This window comes from Miscanthus floridulus, chromosome 1 (assembly GCF_019320115.1).
Source record: "Miscanthus floridulus cultivar M001 chromosome 1, ASM1932011v1, whole genome shotgun sequence".
Lineage (NCBI taxonomy): Eukaryota > Viridiplantae > Streptophyta > Magnoliopsida > Poales > Poaceae > Miscanthus > Miscanthus floridulus.
Window position 1 is genome coordinate 61,907,271 of NC_089580.1, and position 19,788 is coordinate 61,927,058.

Consider the following 19,788-nt stretch of genomic DNA (forward strand, 5'->3'; position numbering starts at 1 on the left):
CAAAGAAGCATTGCCACGACGCTTGCCATCGCCACCACGGCTGGAGGAGGCTTCCCCAGACTTCTTCATCTAGGCAGCCCACTCCTCCTCTGTCAGCAGCAGCTTGCCGCTGTACGTCGTTGTTGTGGCCTGCTCCATGCGATCATCCACCGCCCGCAGACGGCCTGTCACATTCTCAATGGTGAGGGTGGACAAGTTCAGCATCGTCTCTATAGAGAGAGCGATCTGGATGTACTTCACTGGCACGGAGTGGTGGTACTTGGAGACCGCCTCTTCGTTGTCGATGGTGACGCCGTGGCTCCTTAGCTTGCTGATGAGTGACTGCAGACTGAGGAAGAAGTCCTCCACCGACTCACCATCCTTGAACTTGAGGGTGGTGTACTCCTGCTTCAACAGTTGGACCGTCGCCTTCTTTGCACGGTCGGAGCCGACACGCATCGCTGCAATGGCCCCCTACGCCTCCTTAGCAGAGTTCTTCGTCCCCAACGGCTACTTGTACTCTGCTGGCACAGCAGCGAGGATAGCCTCCAATGCTGACATATCATCGTCTTCGTTGTCGGTGCCCTTGTCAATGGCATTCCAGAGCCGTCAGGCTCTGAGCTTGACATTCATGGTCACCGTCCACTCGCCATAGTTAGTGCGAGTCAGCGTCGGCCAACTGGTGCTGCTGACCTTCCGCACCGTGCGCATGACGACGTCCTGTCATGGCTGGACAGTCACAGCAGTGCCGCTGCTGTCGCCCTTCTCTAAACCATCCGTCATCGCCAGCGATTAGTCCGGCGACGGCGCTCGTACGGCTCTGATACCACTTGTTGGGCCCAGGATCTCCCACACGGCTGAGTCGACCGCTCACCGGCGTTCTCGTACACACTCTACGTCTGGAGATAGAAGAGGGAGAGAGAACAGAGCACACACAACACAAGCACCGGCATTGCTCGGAGCTCTGCAGAGGAGATGGCAAAACTGAACTCTTTCACTTTACTGAGTTGTAGTGAAAAGCTATATATATAACTCTACTTCTCACTTTACAGACATGCCAGGCTGCCATGCTGCTACAGTGACTAGATATTACAGTAGGGCTGCTTTTGACGTCTGCTCCTGCTGTGGCTACAGTACGGTAGAGGAGCCTTTCAGCGCCTCCTCCTACCGTGGCTATAGTGCAGCAGCAGGGGAGCCCTTTCGACGTATGTCCCTGCCGCACGGAGAGAGAGAGCAGCACATCAACTACCGCTGGAACTGGGACCCGATCGCGGCGCTGTCCACGGTGTGGTACGCGGGCGGGAGCCGGTGCCGCAAGCCGATCCGCATCACGAGCACGCAGACTGGGCGCACCGTGGTGGCCGAGGTACGGGACGAGTGCGACTCCGACAGCGGCTGCGAGGACAACATGGTGAGCACGTCCCAGGCCGTCTGGGACGCGCTCGGGCTCGATACCAACATCGGTGGGGTTCCTGTCACCTGGTCCGACGCCTAATCGAAATCGACTGCATGGCCGTCGTCGGCCGGCAAAGCCGGGCAAGGATGTGTGTGCGCCACGCGTGCCGCGGGAATTTGCTGCTGTCTGTGTTTGTGTTCTGTCAGTGTATCACGCACCCTGCTGTGCGGACGACGACGTAACTCAAGTCTGTGATCGACTGTTGTGTTCCTGATCGACGGGGACAGAACGGTTGTTGTGGTTGATGTGCGTCGGTAGCTACTGTTGAGGTAGACTTCGTCCTAGAGTGACTGAATAAAACTATACAGCTGCAAGCGGTACTTGCGTTGCAACTTCATTCCGTTGTTGCTGTCTGTAGTCCCAGATTGAAAACGTTGGTTTGTTTAGTCAGTGGCATGTGTTCGTCACGCATTTGTTTGACGGGTAGTCAAATATGGCGTTCAGAACTTTTTTAGGCGGAAATAGAATTCCATTACTCGGGCGTTGCATGATCGGCAATCACCAAGAACTGAATACAAGAACGAAGTGGATCCACTAAGGGATTCTCATCTTCTCCACACGCACACCTCAACGCAGCTAATGGGGATCGGTCTTCGCAGTCCCTCTTCCCTGATGTTGTTCCTCTCGGCCCACCATGTCCACATTCCGATGGAATTGTAGTTCCTTGTTCAGTGACAGGATGTGGCGAACTGCATCACTTGCACAATCAATTTTTGTTAGCCGCTCCCTATGCTCATCTGCTCCCAGCTCGGCCCAGAAATGATGAACTGCTGGACATTTGAAATAAAGGTGGCCGCCATCCTCAATCTCATTGCTGCACACCACACAGTGACAGTGGCTTTCAACATCCATACCTCTGTATGCAAGGTTTGCCCTCAAAAGATAGCTATTGTGGGCTATCCTCCATAAAAAGTGTTTAATTTTATTGGGAAATTCCATCTTCCAAAGAGAGCTCCACAAGTCATCCTGCTTGTTGGCCGAGCCCGAACTGGAAGTGCCACCGTTCTGACGCTGCCTGTTAGCAATGCCCCTTCTACAAACCTTGTATGCACTTCGGACTGAAAATAGGCCCGCTGGTCATAGTGCCAGGCCAGCGTGTTCTCCTGCTCCGAAGTAAGAGGGATGGCAAGAATAAGGGTGTATTTAGTTGGAGATGTGAAAATTTTTGACTGTTATATTGGATGTGTCGGAAAGATGTCGGAAGAGATTTTTAGATACTAATAAAAAAATAAATTACAGAATCCATCAGGAAACTGCGAGACGAATTTAATGATACTAATTAATCTGTCATTAGCACATGCTAGGTTACTGTAGCACTTAATGTTTTTCATGGACTAATTAGTCTTAAAAGATTCGTCTCGCGATTTCGCCGAGAACTGTGCAATTAGTTTTTTTTTCGTCTACATTTAGTACTCCATGTATGTGTCCAAACATGCTCTTTTACTATAGGAGACAAAAAAAAAAAAATTTGGAAACTAAACTGGGCCTAACCTTCGCATCATCTTCACAGAAAATATCCCGGATCGATCAGTTGAATATCCAAGTCCCCAGTGATCGGGTCAATGAGTTCTGAAACCTAGTGCAAAATGTTGGTCCCTCGAGGAGTAATTGGCCGTCGAGTATGATGTTTTGGTAACCAGGGGTCTTTCCACATGTCTATCCCCTCAGCATCCCCGATTCTCCAATCTATCCCCTCGTTCAAAATGTCAATCCCTTTAATATGCTTCTCCAAGTGTACGATATACCTTCTTTTGGGCGGGCTTGAAGGCAGCTCGAATTTGGAAAATACTTCGCTTTCAGGACTCTAGCGCACACAGAGAATCTGGGTTCTTAATAATGCGCCATCCTTATTTAGCCAACATAGCTAAATTGAAGACATGGATATCCCAAAAACCCAGCCCACCTTCCCTTTTCGGCAAGATCAACTTTTACCAGCTAAGCCAATGGATCTTATGTTTCCCTTCCTGTTGATTCCACCAGAACATGGAAATCATGCTGCTTATTTGGTCACACACTCACACAACGATTTTGTTAATTCAAAACACCCCATAGCAAAAGTGGGAATTGCTTGTGCGACAGCTTTGATGAGGATCTCTTTGCCGGACATGAGAGCATTTTCTCCTTCCACCCTTGGATGCGTTGCCAAATCTGTTCATTGAGATAAGCAAAGGATCCACCTTTTGATATTCCCACATATGAAGGTAACCCGAGACATTTTTCATTCATAGTTTCCCTGCTGACCTTCATTTATAGTTTCCTGCTGATCTGCTCGATTTGTTTCACCTCTGCTCGATTTGTTTCACTGGCATTGTGACTAAATGTAACACCCTGTGTTTTGCATCACGATACAGTTCACTAAAAAATTTGAACTTATTAAATTTTACAACAAACTAAAACTTGAGTAGCTTATTTCCTACAAAAACTATTTTGAAAACCCTTTTCAAAAACCGTTGCATCAAAACTCGTCATATGCATTTATGTTTGAAATGTGTTTGAATGCTTGTTGATTGATTGTATGTGTGTTGCCCTAGAATTTATAATTGGCACCAAATATTTCCCTTGACACTTCCCTTCCAAACCATCCTTGGATTACCCCAAACCTTTTCTCCTTGAAATTCAAATTCAAATTAATTCAAATGGCTTGAAAGTAATTCTGGGAAAAAGGAAAAGCAATTCATAAAAGGAAAAGCCCCTCCGGGCTCAATCCCTCTCTTCCCTCCTTTGGCCCGTGAAGCAGCCTGCTCCCCTCTCCCCGCATTGGGCCGCCCCCGGCCCAGCTCATGTGCGCGCTCTTCCTTCCTGCTTGCCCCAACCCACGCAGCTCACCTCCTTTCCCTCTCTTCCCACTGACAGCGAGGCCCCAGCCGGCAGCCCTTTCCCTTCCCTCTTCTTTCACCGCCGAGCTGGACCCATCCGTCAGCTTCGTCGTCTCCGGGACGAAGCGACGCGAATACCGCGTCACCATACCGATGCCTCGACCTCGCCACCGTCTCGCCATAGCGCCGAGCGAATAAGGATCAAGGACACGCTGCGGACCCACGAAGCTTGGCGACCCCGCAAGCTTCCTCTCTTCTCTCCCCGCCACGCGGCCGCGAACGGTGACTTGACCGTTGCCGCCGCCATGGCCGCACTCTGGTCCCCGCTCACTTCTGGCCAAGCAGGGATTGGAACACAGTGTTGCGCACCGCCTTAGAGCTTGAGCACGTGCGCGAAAAGAGAAAAATCCGAGGCACGGCGGAAATATCTTGCCGCCGCGGCAACCGACCTCGGCGGACTATAAATAGGCCCGGCCGATGCGCTCCGGCTTCAACCATCTCCACAGCGTGCCTTGCCTAGGCCTATATATAACACACCATCTCCCTCTTCTTTCCTCTTCTCCCTTCCTCTACCGAGCCCCTGCTCGATTTTTCCCTAAATCTGGGCACTGCGGCCGCCATTAGAGCAAGCTCCACTCCCTTCCTCTTTCGTGTAACATATTTCGATTAGGATAGTTGGTGAGCTCCCTGACCTCCTTCTCCACCTCTTCCGCCGTTCCTAGCCACCTCAACCCTTCTGCATTGCCCTGGGCCCGTGCGCAACCCTCTACCGAGCCGCCTTGGCCGCTGTCCGCCGAAGGCAAGGCATGGCTAGGCAAGAAGACCCCTGCTACGCACTCACTAGAGAACTGCGACCACACGCTACCCCTCCTCGGTCGATTGAGCACACCGCAGGGGCATCTACTCGTCACCGCGCCGCTGTACTTGCTCCGGCGAGCCGCCGTGGACACCTCGAGCACCCGTAGTCCCCACTAACTACCCCAGGCACTGTGGCCTGGCTTTAGGAGCACTGTTCGCCTGGTCACATCGAGTTTCGGCCACCAGCACCACCAGCGTAACCCACTTCGGTGAGCTGAAGCCCCCAGGCTCTATTTCCACCGGCGTGCCGGCATCGCCGTCTCGTCGCCGTTCCCTCCCTGTTCCTTCTCTCCCCCTCTGCCTGTGGGCCCGAGCCGCAATGGCATTACGCCATAAGAAAGGGAGCCGAAGGAGGTGGCCTACGTCTTAGTAACTCCTAGAGCCGACACGTCGGACCCACCTGTCGGCCACACACTGCCATCACCTCCTACTCCCTCCTCCTTGCACTTGGTTCACATGGACCCGAGACCCAAGCCATGGGTTTACGGAACGGGGTACTGGACAGGCTCACGGCACAGTACCGGCAAGCCCTGACCCCTGACTGGTCCCACGCGTCAGCCTCTGGATAGAAGGGAAAATGTTATGGACACCCGGAGAGTGTACTCAGAGAGAGGTGAAAACTCATTTTCCTTGCATAGAAAAATTCCCAGAAAGTTTCTATAAATACTAGAGCCACCCTAGACCCTACACAAACTTTTCCCACTCATTTTCCATCTTCCAAAATCCCAGAAATATTATCCAAATTCTTTTCCATATCTTTTCAATTCCTTAATAAATCTTTGAAAAACAAAATCTCCTTCACCTTAAATCCAAATCCCTCGATTCTTCCACCAAAAATATTCTAAAACCAAGTCCTATCTATTGATATCATTTGCTCTATTATTTGGTGCCTATTTAAATTCTAGTTTGATTGTTTTTCCTTTCTTATATTTATAGTAATACTAACCGTAGTAGTACCCACCACCATATATTCACGTATGTGTACATCATGACACATATATACTCGTATATGCCTAACATAAAATGATAAATACAACATAGATATACCCCGTGTATAGGGCACATGTACACTAGGGTATACACCTAAGTATGGCTAACCCCATGTCCCGCCTTCGACCAAATTTAACCACGGGCACATACATACACATGTGTGTATGTGCCGCTAACCCTAGCCACCATCCACGCATACTTAGCCCATACCCTCCGTATTTGTACATACGCATGTACCTAACCACTTAACCCCACCTTCACGTATATGAATACATATACGTGAAGCCACCTAGCTAACCCTGCCAAACCCCGGTGAACATGTAGAACGAAGTCGGTCAAGTCATCTATGACTTAGTCAGGCTTTCTTTTTAGGTTCACATAATAGTGGAACTTAATAATGTGGTATGGTTTTCCATCAGATAACCGTACCACACTAACCTAGCCCATAGGAACCACCTTGTTAGATGGATTCTCTCCATTCAACTGCTACTTCAAGTTGACATAGTAGTGATAGGCTTAGAAATTAACCCATCAAACAAATAGAGCCAACTGACCTAGGACCATCACCTTTTCTTTGATTGATTATGCTTGTTTGTATGCCTTGCTTGTTGTTTTCTTGCTTGTTGATGCTAGACGTCATAGGGCAGAAGGTGTGGAGAGAGAACTCGATGGAATCTAGAAGTACAGGACATAGAAGCAAGAAGTACGAGAATCAAAGTCTTGGAGTAAGGATATACTCGCCAGCGAGCAGAGGCAAGTCCTAACACCCACCTACCCCTTCCCTCCACATAATATACCATCCTTAAACTACTCTCCTTCCACCACCACCACATCTCACTACCACTGCCATAAACCCTCCGCTCCCCATCTTCACCAATTAATTAATAAAGAGTAAAATACACCGGAGGTCCATTAACTTTCGGTAAAGTTTCATCTAGGTCCATCAACTTTGAAACTGCATTTTTGGGTCCATTAACTTTCGTTTTGTGTCATCTAGGTCCATCAACTTTGAAACTGCATTTTTGGTCCATGAACTTTTAAAATGGTTCACTGCAGGTCCACGCATGCATGCATGCACGTCGGCTTCGGCTGCAGTACATGAGCGGCTGTAGTACAGTAGTATGCCCATCGACAAGCCCCGCTCCCTCGATCTGTATAAAATCACAGCATACAGCACTGACACCAGAAGTGAATGTGTATGCAGCTGCGGCAGCCACCTTCTCGCGGTTCATCCCAACAGTGAAAGCGCGGTTCGACTACGGCGTGACCATCTTCATCCTGACGTACAGCCTGGTGGCCGTGTCGGGGTACTGCGTCGACCAGCTCACGGCGTTGGCGCAGCAGCGGGTGTCCACCATCGGCATCGGAATCTTCATGTGCCTCGCCGTCAGGGTGCTCATCTGCCCCGTGTGGTCCGGCGCGGAGCTGCACCTCCTCACCTCGCGGAACATGGACAAGCTCGCGGACGCCGTGGAGGCCTGCGTCGAGGACTACTTCGCGGAGGCGGAGGAGGTGGCCGCGCGGCAGTCCAAGTTGTCGGACGGGTACAAGTGCGTGCTCAACTCCAAGGCGTCCGAGGACTCGCATGCCAACCTGGCGCGGTGGGAGCCCGCGCACGGCCGGTTCAGCTTCCGCCACCCCTACGGGCAGCGTGGAGGCCCTGAGCAGCTGCGCGGGCGCCGAGGTCCAGGCGCCCCCGCACATGAAGCGCCTCCTCCGCGACGTGTGCACCCGGGTGGGCGCGTGGTGCGCGCGGGTGCTCAGGGAGGCGTCGTCGCGCTCCGTCGCCACCATGACCACGTCCTCCTTCGGGGCCCTGGACTTCGCGGTGACGGACATGAACACGGCCGTGCAGGAGCTGCAGGGCGACATGCGGACGCCGTCGACAAGCTGGCGACACTTGCGAGCTTCAAGCAGGTCGACGACGACGACGATGATGATGACAAGAAGGGAGAGACCGAGATGACGATCAAAGTGCACCCATTGAACGAGCCGGACACCGACGAGGAGTCACCGGAAAACAAGACGAGCAATAAGGCTTGATCGATAACCATGAAAACCCTCGACGATCGATCTATCTCCAAACCAGGACGGCAGATTAGACACGACGAACTCGATAAGATTTAGCCTGGCGGGCGACACCATTTCATTATTACTAGATATATTATTTGAAGGCCTTGATTATTATTTTCCGTGGATCGGAGGAGCTGCTAATAAACATGAAGTGTACGTCGTCCCGTGCCCTAAACGTACACATACATACGCTCGTGTGTTGCCGGGGCACGTGTACGTGTATATGCACAGTGACACGGCTACACGTATGAGACGCCCCTGCCGTGCCCCCTGCCTGCCATGTGATGTACCGGGCGCCCGGGCAGCCGAGAACGGACACAGGATCCATCGCCATCCACCGCGTATGTACATGTATATCTGGCCATATGGGTGGTACTACATATATACGTCGTGTGTACGCGTTGGCGGCCGTACAAGTTTTGGTTCTTGTGTGCCTGCATGTAAATGTAATGTACGTACATTCATTCACATACGTGGCTGCATAAGTGTATATAGGCCGTCCGATCCTCTTCGTCGACATGTCTGGCCATATGGGTGGTACTACATATATACGTTAAGTGATTACTATCACACAAAGCAATGACAAATGCAAAATACGTACCCAGCAGAAAGAGGGAGCCAGTGACGATGACCGGCTCGAGCTCGCCGGATCTGTCCGCCACCCAGTGCACGCCGAGCGCGAGAACGCCGGCGCTCGCCGTCGCAACGACCCGGTTGAAACACTTGTACACGCTGCCACCTGCCCATGCAAAGACCAGCTGGTCAAGACAATATCCACGCATGCATGCATGCGTATGTATGGCAGCTCATCTGCATGCACTGACTCTGCCAAGCAAAGCCGATCGATCGACTCACCGACAGTGTACTCGAAGACAACGATGACCGTCATGATGGCCCACATGGCAGCCCCACCAACGCCGTCGTACAGGGGCCTGGTGTAGTAGAACACGGAGACGAGCGTCATACAGGGGCCTGGTGTAGTAGAACACGGAGACGAGCGCGAGCGCCAGGCCGACCTTGAGCCCGTGCACCGCCTTCCGAGGATCATCTGCCGCGATCCACCACACCTTCCTCGCGAACCCGGCGACCTTGCTCCACGCCTTGGCCAAGCAGGCCAGCAGCCACGCCCACGCCCTCGCGGCAGGGCCACCGGCCTCGTGCTCCATGGTCACCGATGCGCCCTCTGGCACGGTCACCCACCATTCCAGACCACTCTGCGCTTCCCTCGCGGCAGCGTCCATGCTGACCGGTGTTGACACCGTTTTTTGCACGTGTCAAAATAATCGGAGTGGACTAATCGGCAAGGGGAAAGTTATTGAATACTTTGATAGCTGATGAAAGCCAGTTTGAAAAGATGGTTGCCGATAGCTGGTGATGGTCGATGGAAAGGTTGATTTGGACTCGGGCATTGCCGATGAGGTTGGAGGTATTGTCGATGCCGATGAAGGGAGGCTTGAGGACTACTGCCGATGAAACATGGAGTATGCCGATGAAGGGAGGCTTGAAGACTACTGCCGATGAAACAGGGAGTATGCCGATGAAGGAAGACTTGAAGACTACTGCCGATGAAATAGGGAGTATGCCGATGGGAAAGAGGACGGTGAGGTTTCCATCGTAATTGAGGCGGACAGGGAAATAGATAGGAGTTGATTTCCTTTTCTATATTTGTTAGGGTATGATTCATGTAAGAGTCACGTGTTCCTTAGATATGGGATTGGTGTCCTAGTTGTGTTTGGTTGTGTCTCTTTAGATCAGGGTATAAATATGGAGTAAGGGGCAATGTAATAGATATAATATCAATCAATATCAAAACCAATTTTTACTCCTATTCGCATCTACTTACTTTTCGGCGACTTCGTCAATTTGCATATTTTTCCTTTTTTACGAGTTCTCATTGATTCGGCGAGCTGCATCGTTTCAGTACGACCTTCGGCGATTCTTGAGTTCCGCGTGAGCACCTCTTGGCCGTGACTTCCGGGCGTATCGCTGTTGTCAGGACCAAAGTGTTCGTATCTTCATCCTTGTCGATTAGCAGGTCAAATCGACTAGCACGCTTTGGATATCGATTCGGGTATTAGCCCTTTGTGTTTGCAGATTCACTTTTGCATCAACACATCTTTTGGCACGCTCGGTGGGACAAATCAATCAATATGTTCAATCCCGAGATCGATTCAGGGAACATTATCGCAGTATCAGAAGAAGATCTCAAGGAAGAACAGAGGCAGGCTATGGAAAAGGCTGTAGAAGAATACAAGCAGCTTTGTCTGAGATCGTTTAGCTTGAACAAGAGTGGACAAGTCATCCAGAAGCAAGATTTGCCGTTGCCTCGGCAGGTTACCTTTGATTCCAATCCTGGTAAACTTCAAGAGATGGTTAATTCTGCAGTAAATCATGCTTTGATTAATCATTCCAATGTGCTGTCCAATACTGTTCATAATGCTGTGGTTCGAACTCTCAAAGAAGGACAAGCGGCACCACATTACGTTGGGCCTGCCTATCATCAACCAGAGCCGGCATCTGTCAAAACTCCATCGGCTCCTTCGGCCGTTGTGGGTACAGAAGTTACTTCCCCTCCAGTATTGGCAGGCTCACCTAATATTCAATCTACACCGATACAATCAGATCAGGTACTACCAGGAGGGCGAGTTCAGCTTAATACAGATCTATCGGCATCAGCGATGTCAGGCCCTGTGTCTCAGAATAGCCAGATTCCTACTAATTGGTGGGGATATGGCATGCCTCCAGAGTCATCTGCTTTCAATCCTAGATTACCTCAAGTGTTTGATGCAGTAGGAAGAGCGCCTATACCATCGGCCGTTTCGCCGATGGCTCAAGTGCCTCAATATGCCGCAACTACTTCTGTGCAACCAACTCCAGGAGGTTTCTAGATGCCTATGGTTCAAACATTCAATTCAAGTCCATCGGCGAGCTTACTGCCGATGCAGCAGAAAGCCCCTGCTATGAGTCAAACTGGGGTTCAGTTCATGCCTCAAACCAGTTATAATTATCCAACAATATCAGCAAATTACCAGCCATCGGTAAGTTTTGTACCGATGAGTTCTAATAATGATTGGTCAGGACAGTTACCTGTTCAACATACAGTTCAGCAAAATCAGCAGGTTGCAGGGATTCAACAAGGTCATATGCAAGCTGGTTTCCAGAATCAAGCATCGGCAGCCCAGCCGATGAATCCTTTCCAACAGGCTAATGGACCACAAGTAACGGCAAATATGCCGATTGCTGGAGATCGTGGGCCACAAAGATATGTGGAGGGATGTCAGCAGGCACCTCCTGTAGAAATTCAACCAGTTCGTCAGCAGGAGGCTGATGCTTTTTGGGCCGACAAGATAGCAGAAATTATGAAGGATCAGTTTGGGATAAAGTCCAAGGTCAATACTTATTCTTATCGGACTCCATACCCTCCTGCATACGATTTAATTCCTCTCCCAAATTGGTACAAGGTACCGGATTTCACTAAATTCTCTGGGCAAGATGATACATCAACAATGGAACATGTCAATCGCTTCATTATTCAATGTGGAGAGGCAGCTAACAGAGATGAATTAAGAGTTCGATTATTTTCATCATCTTTGTCTGGATCAGCATTTACATGGTTTATTTCATTACCACCAAATTCTATTATTACTTGGGTTGATCTAGAAAAACAGTTCCATAAGTACTTCTTTGCTGGAATCCATGAAAAGAAGCTTACCGATTTAGTAAAATTGAGACAGCGTAATGATGAATCGGTAGAGAACTTTGTACAAAGGCTACGAGATGTAAAAAATAAGTGCTACAGCCTGGTGCTGGATGATCGGCAGCTTGCCGATTTGGCTTTCCAAGGGTTATTGCCACATCTTAAAGACAGATATGCTTCTCAGGAGTTTGAAAGCCTCAGTCATCTTGTGCAAAGGATCTCTGATCAAGATACTAGGGTTTTTGAACCTAAAAAGAACTGGAGTAAAAAGGTATCATTTGTTGAAGAAGTAGGAGATTCTGACTCTGATGAAGAACCAGTTATCGGCTTAGCTGAGTGGGTTAAGAATAAAAAGCCGATATCATGTCCCTTTGGTCAAAAAGAGCCAGAAAAGTTTACCTTTGATATCACCAAGGCCGATAAAATATTTGATCTTCTGCTTCAAGAGGGCCAAATTAAGCTGTCACCTAATCATGTGATCCCATCGGCAGAAGAGTTGAAGAAGATTTTGTACTGCAAATGGCACAATGCAACTTCACATAGTACAAATGAGTGCAAGGTATTCAGGCAACAGTTACAATCGGCTATTGAATCTGGGAGAATTAAGTTTGGTACTTCCAAGGCCCAGAAGCCGATGAAAATTGATCAACACCCTTTTCCAGCAAATATGTTGGATGCCAAAGGAAAGACCAAGGTATTGACGTCAGAGGCTGCTGAGAAAAACGCGTCAGTGGACCCCCAACATCGGATAACTACCGATGATGCAAAGAGTAAGGGTTTGCTAGGAGAAAGCAGTAGTTCCAAAAATCCTCCTCGACCTGGCATTGTGATTACTCATCGAAGGCAGCAGGAGGGTTGGCGTCAACGTAATGACCGATATCGACAACAGCAAGAAATGAGACGTCAGGAAGAATGGAATCGACATAAAGATCATTGGAGATGTCCGTTTTTCATCCATTGCTGGGAAGAAGGTATTAAATTGCCAACTGTTGAAAATTGCCCTGAGTGTAATGGTTATTACGGAGTCAATCGTTCAGAAAGGAGGTTTCAACGTGGTAGTCAGGGTTTGTCTATCAACGAGCCGATCAGAGGCAGAGCATCAGTGCATGATCGGCTGGGGGGCAGACTTAGTGTACATGAGAGGCTTGGTAAACGCGCTGGATATTTTCCAAGGAATCAAGAGGAGCTTGAGGAGATGGCAAACGCAAGAGTTCCCGATGAGGAAATATTCTACAGGGACCCTAATATACGTCGTGTAGAACCAACTAGGACTTGTTATCAGCCGGTTTGGAAAACCAAGTTTCCTCGGTGGTGCCCAGAGGGTCTGACAAAGACGCAGAGAAGGAGGATGCAACGTGAGCGTCAGGAGGATTTATACCAAGAGGAAAATTCCTCCAATGAAAGGCTTGGTCATCAGCAGTGGCAGGTAAAACACAAAAATAAGGGTCCATCGGCAGATGTTAATATGGTATTCATGTTGCCGATGGAGTTTCTGGCACTATCTGATAATGAGGAAGAAGTTGTTCTCTCTGATCAAGTAGCTCAGCTAACACTAGATCCAATGATGGCTGTTTTTGAGAAACCTACCGATGACGAGAGACAGCATCTTAAGGCTTTATTTGTGAAGGGCAGAGTTGATGGGCAGCCTATGTCTAAGGTACTTATTGATGGAGGGGCTGCGATTAATATTATGCCTTACGTAATGTATCGGAAACTTGGTAAAGGAGATCAAGACTTGACCAAAACCGATATGATGTTGAAAGATTTTGAAGGCAATGTGTCACCGGCTAAAGGGGCAGTGTGCGTTGAATTGACCATCGGCAGCAAAACCTTGCCAATGACGTTCTTTGTTATCAACGGCAAGGGTGCATATAATCTGCTTCTAGGGAGGGATTGGATTCATGCTAATTGTTGTGTTCCTTCTACAATGCATCAATGCCTCGTACAATGGATTGGGGATAAGATTGAGGTCGTCCCTGGTGATTCTTCTTATATCATCGCATCGGCAGAATCAGATACTTATGAGCGAACTAAATGTATATCAGGAGAAGCTTGGGAAAAAGAGTTCCTTAGAGTTGCTGATTATGAAATTCCACCGATCCAAGCAGTCGGTTCTGAAGAGGAGTTTTAATGGATAGGTTTGCCGATGATGGAAAATTAGGTCAAGGGTTCACATCGGCAGATGATTTAGTAGAAGTAGATATCGGTGATGGTGATAGGTCAAGACCTACTTTTATTAGTGCTAAGTTAGATTCCAAGTGTAAGCAGCGAATAACAGATTTATCTGCCATCGAGTAAGGGACATAAATTTATTCTGGTTGCTACCGATTATTTCACAAAGTGGGTTGAGGCAATTCCTTTAAAAAAGGTGACATCGGTCAATATGATTGATTTTGTGGAAGAGCATATTGTTTACCGATTTGGTATTCCTCAGACTATCACTACCGATCAGGGTACTATGTTTACATCAGGAGAATTTGATGAGTTTGCTGTAGGTATGGGAATTAAAATTTTAAATTCTTCTCCATATTATGCTCAAGCTAATGGTCAAGCTGAGGCTTCTAACAAAGGGATCATCAAACTCATTAAGCGCAAAATTGAAGAAAATCCTAGGAGGTGGCATACAGTATTAAATGAAGCCTTGTGGTCATATCGGATGTCATGTCATGGTGCAACCAAAGTAACGCCTTATCAGTTAGTATATGGACACGATGCAGTATTGCCTTGGGAAATTAAGGTTGGCTCTAGACGAATACGTTCTCAAAATCAGCTGACAGCCGATGATTATAATACTCTTATGAAGGATGAGTTGGAAGATGTGGCGGGTCATCGGTTAAGGGCTTTAGTTAGTATCGAAGAAAATAAGAAAAGAGTAGCTAGATGGTATGACAAGAAGGTGAAAGTAAAAGAGTTTGCCGATGGAGATCTGGTCTGGAAGTTGATTTTACCGATTGGGACTAAAAGTTCAAAGTTTGGAAAGTGGTCTCCTAATTGGGAAGGTCCATATCGGATAAATCAGTCTATTCCTGGTAATGCATATATTTTAGAAACCCTCGAAGGGGTTGTGTTTCCCAGAGCGTTAAATGGAAAATATTTAAAGAAATATTACCCTAGTATCTGGACAGATGCATAAAAGTATAAGTGCCGATAACAGTACTATCGGCTAGAATTATGCAAGGGTGTCAATGTCTCATAAAGTGCCGATACAATAAATAAGATTACACGTTCAACAAGGATTGGATAGCTAATATCGCACGCAGGCGAATCTGGTCGGCTTCCTCCATTTCTTTGATATCGTCATCGGCAGCACCCTCCACAGGCTTGAGTTTTTTCTTCATGGCTAAAGCTTTGCGAGCTTGGATATCTCTTTCTTGCTGAAGGGCTTTGACGGCATTGGGTAGCTGGCTTTCTTCTTGTTGAGCATGAGTTAAGGCTGCGTCGATTTCTTTCAATTCAGCCAATAGAGCTACCTTCCTTGCTGATAGATCCAAGATTTTCTGCTTAAGTGCAGCACCCGAAGTCTGCAAGTTGATGATGCCCTTGTGCTTCTCATCAGCGATTTGTTTCAGTTGTAGCATCTCTTCTTTAAGTTGAGCTTGAGCTGCTCTATCGGCAATGCGCTGAGCAGCCCGTTGATATTGCAGTTGGCGGCTTTCTAAGTGAGCTGCTGGGAAGAGTATTTCTTCAACATCGGCAGGGACCTGGCCACGAATTGTTTTGAAAATTGCCTTTGCGGGGTCCGAATCATCTACCAGTTGGGCGGTTCCTTGCTGTAGCAAGTTCAGGAGGGTTTCCAACTTGGATTTAGTCTCTGCCGATATTGTTCCCAGTGCAAGAGAAGAACTTGTCTCCTCTCCATCGTCGTCAGAAATGTCAATGGCAAAGGAAAATAAGCTGTTCGGGGAATCTTGTTCCTGAGAGAGAGAAAAGGAGATCAGTTAGGGGTAAGTATGAGTATTGTAAAATCAGATGGGCTGATTGGTTTACCTGTTTCAAGGCAATTTCCTGTGCTTGACTGGAGGAAGCAACCTCGAGTATGTCGTGTGGGGGATCGGCTGAGCTTGCCGATGGGATATCCTCTGTGACTTCATCGGTGGTGGGCTCTTGAGGTATGATGACCGATGACATTGGGGCAGATGTAGGGATCGGCATAAACCTTTGTTGTTTTGGCTGTGCTTCAGTATCTGTTGAAGCTTTGCGCTTTGCTTGAGCATCGGCAACGATTGGCTGGGGGGCATCGACACTTGTTGGTTGTGAAGCTTGGACATCTGGTACGTTTGCCGATGTACCCAATTGTTGCTGCAAAACAAGTGTAAGATATGATATTTAACAGATAAAATGTAAAGTCAAGAAGCTACCTCTGAAGGAGTGGTGCTTGATATCGGCGGAATTGCCGATGACGATCCAGTAGCAGCTCTTACCCCCTGATGATGAAGGTTAATACAGTGTGTGATCGGCATAAGTGAAAATAATCAAGGTTGTTACCTTAAATGCTTTGACCAAGGTTTGTAGCAGCGGCCGATTGAGTAGCCCTGGATGTAGCCAATTTGGACTTAGAAGTGATGGTCTTGGTACGAATCTTCTGGTGGGTCAAAGCGGCTAAGGTGGGAGCGTTGTAGCCGATCGGCGATGTTGGGGAAACAGGCCGGAGATTGAAGGGTTTCCCACTTTTACTCACCGATGGTGCTGGGTTGTTAACCTGTTACAAGAGAGTCAGTTACTGATATATGAAAGGAAAAGCAGAAGGGAGTTAAAGGAAACTTACCGCGTCGTCAGGGATGGCATATTCAGGGTCGATCATATGCCGATATGTGTGAACAGAAGTTGCGAACAGTTGTTCTTTCCACTCTCGCCACCATTGCTTATATGACTCGGTGATGAAAGATATTGGTGTCCAGGTGGATATATCAACATCTGTAGTATCGGCATCGGGGGAGAGTTGTACTACCTTGTTCCAGTCTGTTCCGCAGGTGATTGTTTCCCTGGGTTTGATTACATCGACAAAGCAGAGTTTGATTGGCAGTTGCCCAAAAGCCAATTGGCGGGATACTGCCGATGGGTTGTAAAATTCATATGTAATGTTGGTGTTTTTCCCGCTGCCGAATGTGTTTACTGGAATTGCCCTGGGAGTGATGATAGCCATCATGAGCTCATTATCTTGATTCAGAGTGTCATCGGCAAAGTTGAAAAGAAGGGGGAATCTGTTTTCTTCGTCGATATAAGGCACCCAGGCCCTATGATCACGAGAAAGACCATTGTAGAAGCTTTGAAAGAATCTACCGATTTGGTCTTCGTTGGCTTCTGTTCCAGGAAGGACAATTATGGCTTCACCAAAATTGAGGGGTGAGCGTGTTGCCGATTCATCATCCCCGAGCACATAGTCTTCAGCAATTTCTCGTGGGAATTGTTGAGCGAAAAAGTCCCATTGCAAACGTTTGTGCATATGGGCATTCAGCCACATGTTGATAAACCACCACGGGCCTCCCAGGTTGCCGATGGGTTCGCCAAGCAAAAGTTTCTGAGACACTTGATGAAGAAGATGATAAGTGGAGCTCAGAAGGTATCGGCCAAGAGGAAACCTTACGCCATTAGCCAAAAGTTCAGCTGCAGGGAGGAAGGCGTTGGTTGGTCCTACTGATCGACCACAGAAGATAAATTTTTCTAACCACATATTTAGGAATGTGGCATGTTCCCTCTGGCTAAGTGTCCCGGTTTTCTGGTATTCTTGAATATATCCTGTCCAACCGCCGATGTTGCGGGTATTTACCCTATATTCAGACTTTCTACCATAGATGGAGCCTTCATCGGCAGTTGAGATGTCCAAGCCAGTAAGCATGTGGACATCGGCAAGGGTAGGAGTAGCTGGGCCATGTCCAAACATAAAAGTATTGGTCGTGTCTGACCAGAAATAAGCAGCTGCAATTATCATTGATTCATTTTTCTGCATATCGGCAATAGAGAGCCTGATGCATTGGTCTAACCTTCGTTCTGCCCAGTATACTTGCATCGATCTATTAACCCTCAAGTACCAATCTTTCCACCCTTTGGTGGTTTTGGGCCAAGATCGGAATGTGTCTTTCCACAAATTCAGAGAGAAATTTTGGGCTCTAAAGGGGATTCTGTTAACCTCTGCATTGATCAGATCGGTTGGATCTGGGTTGCCCATTGGTCCAAGGCATTGGACGTGCGGCTGATCGGTTGGGATAATTAATTTGTTGCGCAGTTCCTAAGGTTATGGAATCCAGAAGACAGAAGAAAGAAAAAATCACCAACTGAATGAATTTGCAAAAAGATCAAAGTAAAAGGTAATGGAAGTGGAGCGAACCGCGGGGACGTCGAAGTTGATGGCCATTGTCTTGAGGAAGGTGGAGGTACGAGCCGGAAACTTGAAGTTAGCGCCGGAGAAGGGTTCTTGTTGGTTGAGGTCGCGCGGTTGTTCGTCGGAGTCGCCGCCGGAGAGAGAGAATGCCAAGGATTGGAGGCTGAAGATAGGAAATGAGGGTTCCGGAGAAATCTATTTATAAGCCGCCCAGAATAAGGGTATTTTGGACTTATCTCTATGTCGCGCGCATATAGGTCAAGGCGGTTCAGAGGGATATGGTAACTGTTCGCGCGATAATCAGGGGATTGTACAGATGAGTTGATAACAAGTAATCATGACTTGGAAGGGATATCGATACATGATATTTTAATTCTGAAAATGGCAGCATTATCATGTTAAGATCTTGCCGATGGGTTATTGTTTTGGTATCTTAACCATAATCAAGGCAAGAGTGGTTGGCGATTGTGCGATATTTACTGAAGTGCGTGAATTAAGATTAGATTTGATTGGATTTGATAACAAATCAAGTTTTGGCTTGGAGAATGAGTTACGGTAATCGGGCAAAGGCAAGCGTTATCTGGAGTAAATTTCGGAGCATTAATGGTTTTATACTCCGAAATTGGGGGGCATGTGTTGACACCGTTTTTTGCACGTGTCAAAATAATCGGAGTGGACTAATCGGCAAGGGGAAAGTTATTGAATACTTTGATAGCTGATGAAAGCCAGTTTGAAAAGATGGTTGCCGATAGCTGGTGATGGTCGATGGAAAGGTTGATTTGGACTCGGGCGTTGCCGATGAGGTTGGAGGTATTGTCGATGCCGATGAAGGGAGGCTTGAGGACTACTGCCGATGAAACATGGAGTATGCCGATGAAGGGAGGCTTGAAGACTACTGCCGATGAAACAGGGAGTATGCCGATGAAGGAAGACTTGAAGACTACTGCCGATGAAATAGGGAGTATGCCGATGGGAAAGAGGACGGTGAGGTTTCCATCGTAATTGAGGCGGACAGGGAAATAGATAGGAGTTGATTTCCTTTTCTATATTTGTTAGGGTATGATTCATGTAAGAGTCACGTGTTCCTTAGATATGGGATTGGTGTCCTAGTTGTGTTTGGTTGTGTCTCTTTAGATCAGGGTATAAATATGGAGTAAGGGGCAATGTAATAGATATAATATCAATCAATATCAAAACCAATTTTTACTCCTATTCGCATCTACTTACTTTTCGGCGACTTCGTCAATTTGCATATTTTTCCTTTTTTACGAGTTCTCATTGATTCGGCGAGCTGCATCGTTTCAGTACGACCTTCGGCGATTCTTGAGTTCCGCGTGAGCACCTCTTGGCCGTGACTTCCGGGCGTATCGCTGTTGTCAGGACCAAAGTGTTCGTATCTTCATCCTTGTCGATTAGCAGGTCAAATCGACTGGCACGCTTTGGATATCGATTCGGGTATTAGCCCTTTGTGTTTGCAGATTCACTTTTGCATCAACAACCGGTACACGAGCGCATGCACATTCACTTTTGGTGTCACCGTCGGGATGAACCGCGAGAAGGTGGCTGCCACAGCTGCATGCACATTCACTTTTGGTGTCAG

General features: G+C 47.9%; 1 protein-coding gene and 1 pseudogene across 1 annotated transcript in view; both read left to right on the forward strand.

Annotated features, from left to right (window-relative positions):
• LOC136485084 (putative ripening-related protein 6) overlaps nucleotides 1-1,474 on the forward strand; it is a 38,405-nt gene extending 36,931 nt beyond the window's left edge. The window contains exon 3 of the mRNA XM_066482033.1: nucleotides 1,285-1,474. Within this exon, the coding sequence (XP_066338130.1) occupies nucleotides 1,285-1,474 (190 nt within the window). The remainder of the gene's footprint in view (nucleotides 1-1,284) is intronic.
• Nucleotides 1,475-7,167: 5,693 nt separating this feature from the next.
• Nucleotides 7,168-8,341, forward strand: LOC136457714 (aluminum-activated malate transporter 10-like; annotated as a pseudogene).
• The last annotated feature ends 11,447 nt before the right edge of the window (nucleotides 8,342-19,788 follow it).